The 10,937-nt window shown below is 36.0% G+C and overlaps 2 protein-coding genes across 2 annotated transcripts; one reads left to right on the forward strand and one right to left on the reverse strand.

The window, feature by feature from the left end:
* Nucleotides 1-19: 19 nt before the first annotated feature.
* Nucleotides 20-6,861, forward strand: LOC145624717 (transcription factor E2FB-like). Its single transcript, XM_081677809.1, has 14 exons — nucleotides 20-571; nucleotides 1,931-2,120; nucleotides 2,413-2,469; nucleotides 2,606-2,691; nucleotides 2,780-2,868; nucleotides 2,992-3,046; nucleotides 3,159-3,211; nucleotides 3,296-3,346; nucleotides 3,465-3,513; nucleotides 3,644-3,709; nucleotides 3,808-3,884; nucleotides 4,590-4,809; nucleotides 6,004-6,070; nucleotides 6,182-6,861. The coding sequence occupies exons 1-14, from the start codon at nucleotides 377-379 to the stop codon at nucleotides 6,310-6,312; spliced, it is 1,386 nt and encodes a 461-aa protein (XP_081533935.1). The 5' UTR covers nucleotides 20-376; the 3' UTR covers nucleotides 6,313-6,861.
* Nucleotides 6,862-7,035: 174 nt separating this feature from the next.
* Nucleotides 7,036-8,237, reverse strand: LOC145624718 (uncharacterized). Its single transcript, XM_081677810.1, has 3 exons — nucleotides 7,864-8,237; nucleotides 7,411-7,596; nucleotides 7,036-7,312 (listed from the first exon to the last, which is right to left on the reverse strand). The coding sequence occupies exons 1-3, from the start codon at nucleotides 8,152-8,154 to the stop codon at nucleotides 7,154-7,156; spliced, it is 636 nt and encodes a 211-aa protein (XP_081533936.1). The 5' UTR covers nucleotides 8,155-8,237; the 3' UTR covers nucleotides 7,036-7,153.
* Nucleotides 8,238-10,937: the final 2,700 nt, after the last annotated feature.

Below are 10,937 nucleotides of genomic sequence, written 5' to 3' on the forward strand. Positions count from 1 at the left end.
CGAAGCTAATGAATTAAAAAAAAAAAAAAGAAAAAAAAGGGGAGTGTTGAAGTATTAGGGGGAAACGGAAAAGGGAAGTGGCTTCCCTCCACATCTATATCCGAACCAAATTCCCTCCTTCACTCCCTTCCCTCGTTTTCTCTCTCTTTCTCTCTTTCCTCCCTTTTTCCCACCACCACTTCCTCCGCCGCCACCTCCGCCCTCCTCCCGCCGTTCAGATCTCTTCTTCCTTCCCTCCGATCGAACCACCTTCCTATCTCACTTTTATCCTCTCTATATTTCATTGATTCTATAACAAATTAAAACCCTCGCAATTCCCTCTTTCCCCCCCTAAAAACCCTGAGCTTGAAGCTTCGATCGCTGCGAAATAGTTGCGATGTCGACGCCTAAAGCTACCATTACCAACCACCAATCGCAGCAGCAGCAACAGCAGCCGCAGCCTCTTAAGCGACAGCTTCCCTTTACATCGATGAAGCCGCCGTTTGTTCCACCGCCTGGTGACTACCACCGTTTCTCCGACAATCGTGCTCCTCTTCCTCCCGACACCGAAACTATTGTCGTCAAGACTCCTGTTAGTCTCTTTCCTCTATTTTTTTTTCACTTTTATTTTCCCCCCTTTTTTTTTCTTTAATTTGTTTTTACATGGGTTTTTCGAATGCTATTTTTGGAACAATTGACTTGGGGATCTTGCTTCTGTTTTCATATTCAAAACTAATTTGGTACCTAATTGTTTTTGGCAAGTAGATTTGTTTCTGGCTCTTTCTTAATTGAACTAAGGGTTTCGTCTTAATTTACTTGTTCTGATGTTGTTTCAAAGTCCTGCACTTAGTATTTTTTTGATGGCGTATCGGCTGCGACCCAACTTAGGGTTGGCTGTATCTCTGCTAATACCACAATTTTGTTTCCTCTTTAAAATGCAAATGACTTGTTGCTTGCTTCCTATTTCACACTCAACTACAAAATTGATGTTTTAAACATTAGTGGTATGTTCACATACTGGCTGAACGAATACATTTTGAAGATAAGTAACAATGATGCTAGTATTTGCAACCTAAATTAAGAATTAAGCCTTTGTATAGCTATAAACGCTTTTCAAATTTTCAGCTAACAGTTGGGGGCAGTATCACTGTACTAGTGCCTAGTCATAATTTTGTTGTTAGATACATTCATTGTTATGGATATTCATTTCAAACTCATGACATTAAAGTCATCGATGTGATGAGAAGCGTGACTGGAAGAAGAAGCATGCCTTAATTTGATTGCTGCAACTTCTGCTCTATCATCCTTTTAGCATCTTCACTATGAAAGCGCTAGAATTTCGTTTGACTTTGCGGTTTTTATAAAAGCTTAGTCTTTCTGGCTCCCAACCTAAATTATGCGACTATAGGTAAAATCACCACTGACAATTTTTGCATCCTGATATTGATGTTTAGCTTTTATTTGTTATTTGTCAAGTTCTTGGTTATATTTGAAACTTCTGGGATTGTTTTTACCAGGATTTATTGTTTTTTTTTTTTTTTTTTTTTTTCAGTCAGGAAGAGTGTATTTTTTCATTATTATTAATGGTAGAGCAGTAAGGGAATTCTATTGTGTTTTGGGCTGTGTACCAGTAGCCTTTGGAAGAGGGGGAGGGGTTAGGTGATCCAGGCTACTATGGTGCTAAGTACTCCCTCAATTTTCTTGATATTTCATGTGCAACACATTCATAATGATAAGCATCAATACTTGAATCTGGGACACTAAATCAAATGCTTTTGTCCTCAGCTTTCTAGTGGATTGTCTTGTGAGATGTGATATTGTAATATGTCTTTAGTTTTGCATTACTCCCTTTTCCATTGCATATTAGTGTAGGATTGTATCATCCTGTCATTGGTGTTTCATGTTTGTACATATGCCAACTTTTGGCTTATACTATGTTGGTGGCTTTCAGCCAATGAAGCGGAAGAGTGATGCAGCTGAATATGATGCCGAGTCTAGTGACTGGACGACCAGTCCGGGATACACTGAAGTAATTAGTAGCCCTCTCCAGACACCTGTATCTGGAAAGGCTGGCAAGGGACGAGGATCAAGGATTAGCAAGTGCAATAGAGCTGGGCCTCAGACTCCCATGTCAAATATTGGTCAGTATTGAAGTTGAAGTCCTTATGTATGGTAGTTTATACTGTTCAAGGGGGGTCAACCTGATATGATTTGGCAATACATATTAGTATGGTGGAGCTCTGCTCCAAAAGAAATTATGTGATTATGATTTTCATAGACTAATTATAATGGCCTGATGTAGTTATGGTGTCGCGTTATAACATGATGTTCAACTCCTGAATAAATTACAAGTATCTTCTTTATTGACTATTTTTCAAGCTGGGATAGTGTAGTCACTATCCCTTACAGTAGTTGACAACATCAACTTTGCAGGTTCCCCAGGCAACAATTTAACTCCAGTTGGTCCTTGCCGCTACGATAGCTCACTTGGTAATTAACTTGACACTGATTTCATTTTATCAATAATTCAGCTTTCAGCAGAGTTATTTTCCTGGCTTGGCTTTGCTGCATATCATCTTGCTTTAGAGACGTGACTGATGATAACGTTTTACTTTCCCTGTTCCAGGACTTTTGACGAAGAAGTTCATCAATTTAATCAAGCACGCAGAAGATGGTATTCTTGATTTAAACAAAGCTGCTGATACTTTAGAGGTGATTTTTTGTGGCATTGCTTTGCTTCCACTTGGTTCTTGCTTTGCTCTTCCTGAAGTGATCTGTTATTTACTTGTGTATGCTTCAGGTTCAAAAGAGGCGTATCTATGATATTACCAATGTTCTAGAGGGCATTGGTCTCATTGAAAAGAAGCTGAAGAACAGGATACAATGGAAGTATGTATGACTTGACATATGTTTGTGCGTATATATATATATATATATATATATATATATATATATATATATATATGGGTCCTTATTTTGGAGAATTGAGCTAATGTTTGACTAATTGAACAGGGGACTTGATGTCTCAAGGCCGGGTGAGGTCGATGATAGTGTCACTAGTCTACAGGTATAAATATTCTTCTTCCAAAATGTCTTTTGCTTGTATGTTTGCTGCAAAGTAGAAAAGACCTATAAGCTGTTTGCTTATATTTTGTCTTTTACATTTTTTTTTCTTGCAGGCAGATGTTGAAAACCTTTCTATGGAAGCACGCAGATTAGATGAACAGATAAGGTTAATTCATCACGAGTCTGCTTGAGAAGCTTCTTATATTTCTTTCCCCATCTTAAATAGTACTGATTCTCCAATGTTTTGCAGAGAAATGCAAGAAAGATTGAGGGAAATGAGTGAAGACGAAAACAATCAGAAGTAATGTTTCAACCTCCATACCCATTCTCATCTTTATGTAATTTATTCTGACATTAACTCAGCTGGAAGCAACCTTTTGAATCTCATTTTCTTACCATTTGTATATGGCACCATGTAGGTGGCTTTTTGTAACGGAGGAGGACATAAAGGGCTTACCCTGTTTTCAGGTTTGCTGTCTACTGTTCCTCTTATTTCAGTGGGTCTCTTATTATTCATTTTTGAGATATTCCTTAAAGTTGAAATTAGAGCTTGCGGCTATTAGTGCTATCTATAATATGTAATTGTGGCTGTTGACAGAGTGAAACCCTGATTGCAATCAAAGCTCCGCATGGCACAACTTTGGAGGTTCCAGATCCAGATGAGGCAAGCTCAGGGGTTAATTACATCAATTTTTTTAGATAGTGCATTTACCCTGTATTATCATTATTGAAGTACCCTTTGCCTACATGTTTTATGTATAGGCTGTTGATTATCAACAAAGAAGATACAGAATAGTTCTTAGGAGCACAATGGGTCCTATTGATGTTTATCTTGTCAGGTATGATTTCTAATGTTGCTTATGCCTAGGGTGCATAGCTTTGTCATTTTGCACCTTAAGTCTAACTAAAATACTTTTGTCTCTGATATTATTTGTACTTTGTCAATAGATGTTAATCGTTTCTGGTATGATTTCTGTATTTTCTATGCCTCTAATTCTTTTGTTTGTAATCTGTATAAACAGAATTGTTTAGTCAAAATAATTTTTAGAAGGGTTAAGACAAAAGTGCTTCCGAATCAAACCGGATAATGGTATCCGTCTTTTTTTCTCATCTGTGGCTTAGGAAAAAAAGCAACAGAGAAAAATGAATAGGTCATTGGAATTTAAATTCTCATACCAAGAGCACAGCTCTTTTATCTTTCTGTTTTCTTGTTTTTCAAGTTTACACAATGAGGTTTGCTGATGGATCTGTTTAGCTTCTCAAATGATTGTTTTGGACTTTGGATGGTTTGACCAGTTTTCATGCATTAATATAATAGGCTAACTTGTGAGCCAAATTTCCAGTTTTTTTTATTTTTTTATTTTTTTATTTTTTTATTTTTTTATTTTTTTTTTATTTTTTTATTTATTTATTTATTTTTTTTATTATTATTATTATTATTATTATTATCTTGGCCTTCTCCCTGGCTTCCTTGCTATCTGCTTTCTTTCCAGCTTTGGTGCTTTTTAGATTTCTTCAACCTGCTTTATTTGACCTTTATGTAGTCAATTTGAAGAGAAGTTTGAGGAAATCAGTGGTGCTGAGCCTCCGCTAAGTATGCCTAGTACCTCAGGTTGTGACGAAGGCACTACAGCTGCAGCCAAGGAAGAAAGCAGAGACGATGAGACTGAAATGCATGGACAAGAAACACACAGAATCTGTTCGGATGCCAATGATCAGCAGGACTTCGTGAGTGGAATCATGAAGATAGTACCTGAAGTTGATGTAAGTTTAATACATGATTTCATTACTTATCGTTAAAAAAAAAATGTTGGTTTTAGATTTACATGAGATCTGTTTGTTATCGGTTTGTACACCCTGAGCACTGCGCACCTTTGCACTCGAGTGCATGAACACAAGGGCTAAAATGAAAGAACATGAACCCTAGAAGAATACAACGAAGGAACGTGAACTCCAAAGGAAACAAAGAAAGAACATGTCTAATCTCCACGCATGAAAAAAAAAAAAAAAAAAAAAAAACCAAAACAAAAACAAAAACAAAAACAAAACATACTAAATACTAGGGGTGAGCAAACCGGGTACCCAGTCAAAATTTTAGGACCCGGACTTGGAATTGGTTGGAACCGGGTCCTAAAATTTGGAACCGGAATTGGAATTGGTTTAACCGGGTCCTAAATTTTAGGAATTGGAATTGGAACCACCGGGTACCGGTTCCGGTTCCGGGTACCCACTTATGTATGTAATTGTTAAAATAATAATACAAATTATAATTCTTATTTTAGTTAGTATCATTATTAGTGTGTAATACTTATATTTATATATGCATTAAGCTATTTGTATTCATGTTAGGTATTAATAATACTTTTTTTATTGTACAAATTAGATACATTTAACATATTTTTATTATTTAAAATTTATTTAGTTTAGGATATATTGGTGACCGGGTACCCAACCGGTTCCGGGTCCAAAAAGTTGATAATTGGAATTGGAATTGGTTATAACCGGGTCCTTAATTTATTACCCGGAATTGGAACCACCGGGTCCAATCTCGGTTCCGGACCCGCCGGTTCCTAACCGGTTCCGGTTCCAATTCCGGGTACCCGGAATTTTTGCTCACCCCTACTAAATACTGAAAATTCATAATCCAAAGAACATATTATCTTTAACTTTAGTTTTAAAAAATTATTATTAGTACTTCATAGTTCATAAATCAAAAGAACAGGACCCATATTAGAAGAATATAAAGTAATAGAACATATACTTAAAATCCAAAGAATGTATAGCTAAGTACTAAAGAACATAAGTTGTCATTTGACTAGGTGATGCACCATCTAATTTGTGCTCTAGCATGGGTTTTATTTTTTTTAAATTTTCTTGTTGAATCTTCCTTGCAAACTGAATAGAAGTATAAAGTGTTCCCTTTTGTTAATTTTGTCCTTCCATGCGCTTCCTTTGCAGAGTGATGCAGATTATTGGTTACTGTCAGATGGTGATGTCAGCATTACTGATATGTGGAGAACAGACTGTATCCTTTCAATTTTATTTTTACTTATGTTTCATTTTGTTGTATCAAATATAATTTTGTCAAGTTTCTGAAGAAAGAAACATGAACTTTGATTCCCTAACTCATTGATAGCTGGAGTTGAATGGAATGAATTAGGGACTATCCATGAAGACTATGCTGTGGCCAATGTTGGCACACCACAACCACAAAGCCCACCTCCAAGTGCTACAGAAGTGCTACCTAATAACATGACGGGGAGGTGATTAACATGAAGTTCTGAGGGATTTGCCGATGTTCTCCATTTTGATTGCTTATGCTTGAACTGAACTGAGCTTCCTTATTTCTCTGATTCAGCCAGAGAATTGGGCATAAAATGGAGTCAAGGAAGCTGCTAGATCATGTGCAATACTGCTCTGTGCATAAAGTGAGTTGACAGGGAGAGATTGTTCCTGATCTATTGTACAGCCAGCCGGTAGAGATAACCGCTTAACAGCGAATGAAACTGGGGCATCTTTAGCTGTTAGTCTGTAGCTGTAGCCTGTAAATTACTTTGTTGGTTTAGTGAATAGAGTAAGTAAGCTCTTCATATAATCCAATTGTTGACAGCAATAGATTGTTAGATCCCAGTGATCTCTTTGTAGTTTGTATGGAGATGCTTGAAATAGGCCAGTGCTTCTGGCACGATTTGTAAAAATTGTATTCCCTTTCTAGACAGCTTACAGTTCTTGAATCAGGTTGAACATCTATATTTTTCAAGGAATGCCAATTCACAAAGGAAATAACATTGTTGGCTAGCTGTACGGCTTTACCCAGTTCGAATGTTTTAAAAATAAGAGATTGTTTATCTGATTATTGAGTTTGTATCTGTTATCATGTGTAAATTAATACGTATGTTCATCAGCTGATGTTTCATCCAGTGATGTTATATTTGACAGAAAATGGGATTCATTTATGTGAATTGTAAAGTTACAACTGTGTCAAAAGAGTTTACTCTGCTAGAAATTTCCATATCCATACATATATATCAAGTAACATACTCTATATAATTACACAATAATGAAGAAAATAGGATGTTTGAAAGATGTACAAAGAGATGAGGAAAGCTCAATTATCTTTGTCAACTTTCTTGCCAATCCAGGAGGCAACAATGGGAGTAAGAGCAACCGTAGGCGGAAACCTTATCGGTGATGCGGCCTTGTGAGCTGCATATGCCAGGGCAAATGTCCCTACTTTCTCTCCTGTTTCATTTGATGCAATTCCCACCTTTTTTTTTTCAGAGAAAATATAGATTAGAATTCAGAATGAATTTCTTTCCTAAAAAAACAAATCACTAAATTACATTGGAATAAATTTGAGGATACCTTCTGAAGCAAGGCTGAGACATCAACACCAGCATTAATAAGAGCATAACATAATGTAAAGGAAATCAGAGACAATGTGATTGAAGTGGCCAAGTATGCTCCTCCATATTTTGCCAGCAACTCCTTCGCTTCTTCTCCTTTTGATTTCTGTCTCTTCCCTTCTTCATCTTCCTTTGAACTGAATATCTTTTTTTTTTATATATAAAAAATAAAAATAAAAATAAAGAACTCAGATTATCCACTTATATAATCTAAACAACCACCAATTAAGATTGTTCTAATTAATTAAACTATTATACTTAAAACCAGAATGAAATCGAGCAAAAACCCATAAAACAATAATAGGCGAATCAATGAAATTGAGTGAGTGAGACAAATAAGAGTAGGAAGACGAGTGTAGCAGTACGAGTAATTGACAAAATCAGAAATCAAAAAACAAATAATAGAAAATACCTTCCAGAGACCAGCTTCAAGTCCATATTTCTTAGTAACATCATCTGCTGACGAAGAAGAAGGAGGTGAAGTTGGGATATCCTTAGTTTTATCTCTAACAGCTCTTACTTGAAACTTCTGATGATACGATGAACATTTTTGAGGTGAAGAAACGCAGGATGCTCTGTTTGTAGAGGGTGTTCTGTTAATGAAGAAAGAGGAAGAAGAAGAGAAAGAAAGGATAGAGGAAGAAGAAGAAGAAGCTGTGTTCATTTTTGATGAATACTGATGCGTTACTTGGTGTCCATACATTCACATTCAATTAAAACTCCTCTTTTCTTTTGTTTGATGGAAACAAACGCTCTTTGTGCGGCCCGGATCCCCAACTTTTTCACGGCCCATATGGTTTTCTGAATACCACGTTTCATTCTTATGCGTCGTATAAAGTTTTTATTTGTAGATTTGGACTACTCCCTTTGTATTTTAATGTTAGGGTTTGTTCTCTTCAGTATAATTTCAGTTCAGTTCAGTTTAGCTCTTAATTTTTTTCTCTCATAAACAATGCATTTCAGCTCTATTCAGTTCTACTCAATTCAGTTCAGCTCCAATATGTTCAATTCAGCTCAGTTCAGTAAATTAAAACTGGTCCAAGTCCATAGTCTAATTTAATGTCTTTTGACTATTAAAAATTAGAGGGAATTTTCTAAAGTTCTCATTATATAGAAGAACAAACATAGTCATGTGAAGGTTTAGTTTTATTCGGATTGATGAGTACTTTATTAATATGTAATTTTTTTTTTTTCAAATTTTTACTAGTGTGAAATTTAAAAAAAAAAATTTGTGATCAATTATTTGCACCGTTATGCATAAACGAAACTAGATTCGAATGACCCGACCTGACCCATACCCAACCCGAAAATAGAGTTGACCCGAACATGACCGGACACCCGAAATTGACCCGAAGTATTTGTCCCGAACAAATCCAAGACCCGAACAGACCCGATACCCAAAATGTCCCGAACCAAAAGGTTAATATTTAAATTACCACCCAAAAATGTAACCATTTTCGAACTAACCACCCGTTTAATTTTTTATTTTAAATCACCACCCCTTAAATTAAATAAATGCTCAGATTACCACCCATTTCAAAAATCCAGTGGGTTTTCCGTCTATAAGCCCTACCTAACACTTATTTTGGTCCTTTTGACTGATTTTTTCCCCGATTTTTCTCTTTAAAAATACTCTCTAAACTTTAATTCACATTTCCTTCATCAAATTCTACCAAATTTCAAAGAGAAAAATGTGAGTTGAAGTTAGGAGAGCGTTTTTATAGAGAAAAATTGGGGGGAAAATCAGTCAAAATGGTCAAAATAAGCGTTAGGTCGGGCCCACAGACGGAAAATCCATCGGATTTTTGAAATGGGTGGTAATCTGAGCATTTATTTAATTTAAGGGGTGGTAATTTAAAATAAAAAAGTAAACAGGTGGTTACATCGAAAATGGTTACATTTTTGGGTGGTAATTTAAAAATTTTCTGAACTAAAATTACCTTATAATTGAACTTAAAATATCTTGTACCAAAATAAATCAAATTGTTCATAAGCTCATAAACTGAATTGATAGTTTTCATTATAACAATAACAATACAAAATAAATACTCCGTATAAAATTATTGATTTGAGCTTGATTCATAAATGAAACAACCTGAACATGACCCGACTAGATTTTGAGCTGACCCGAGTATGACCCGAACACACTTGACCCGATTGGAGCATACCCGACCCGAAATTGTCCCGACCCGACCCGACCCATACCCTACCCGAATGTTAGCTGACCCGAAAGTGACCCGACCCGAATGACCCATTTATCAGGTCTTAGCAAAACTAACATTACGAAACGGAGGTAGTATTATATTATGTTCCTTTTCAAATAATTTATTTTATAAAATAACAATAATATATAGTCAAAGTTGGAAAATAATAATAATAATAATAATAATAATAACAACTTGGGTTTAAATTCAAGAACAAGAAATTACAAAAACTACTATACGAACTTCGTATAGTCTAGAGCTGTCAATTCAGGTAAACGGGTCGGATAAAAGTGATTCGGGTCAACTCGGGTCGGGTCAATTCAGATTAATTCCATAACCTATGCGGGTCGGGTTTGGGTTGGGTCATGCTTGTGTCGGGTCACGTCGAGTCATACTTCTTATCGGGTTTGGGTCGGATTAATAACAGGTCGGGTTACATTCGGATCGGGTGAACAATAGGTCGGGTTTAATTCGGGTTAAAACGGGTTAGGGTAATTATCGGGTTCGGTTCAAGTCAATAATTTGCGGGTTAGAAACAGGTCGGGTCATTCTTAGGTTTAATTTGAGTCGGGTTCGGTTCAAGTCAATAATTTGCGAATTATAATCAGGCCGGGTAATTTTCAAGTCTGGTTATTCTCGGGTTCAAGTCGGGTTTGGTTCAAGTAAATAATTTGCAGGTTATAATCAGGTTGGGTCATTCCAAGTTGGGTTATGTTCAAGTCAATAATTTGCAGATTACAATCAGGTCGGGTCATTTCTAAATCAGGTCATATTCGGGTTCAACTAACTATAAAATAGATAATTATCATTTTTATCAAGCTAATTAATTCCTTTGACTATAATATATATGGAAATATAATAGGGAACTATAGTCTATAATCGGTGCAAGTTGTAAAACGGTAAATTGGTCGTTTAAAGGCAAATTGGATGGTTCCACCCATCCAATTTGACTCTGGAAGGGTAGTAGGGACCATGGTAAACATTTCGGCAATTTTTATATCTGGAAGAAAAAAAAAATTAAAAAAATTAAAAATTGTAGGCTAATATCCATGTTTTTGAGAAATTTTGGAGGTTTTGGGGCCCGGTGTAGAAAAGTATTAATATTTTAGGGGATACATCTCGGGGTCATATATTGCCGTTTGGAATCATATATGATCATTATAGGTTGTCATAAATGTTGTAGTAGGCTTGAGTTAATGAAATCTGTGCAAGTTATTATAAACCGGTAATTAAATTGGCCGTTTAAAGGCAAATTGGATGGTTCCACCAACCTAGTTGGACC

This window comes from Chenopodium album, chromosome 3, assembly GCF_948465745.1.
Source record: "Chenopodium album chromosome 3, dcCheAlbu1.1, whole genome shotgun sequence".
Classification (NCBI taxonomy): domain Eukaryota; kingdom Viridiplantae; phylum Streptophyta; class Magnoliopsida; order Caryophyllales; family Amaranthaceae; genus Chenopodium; species Chenopodium album.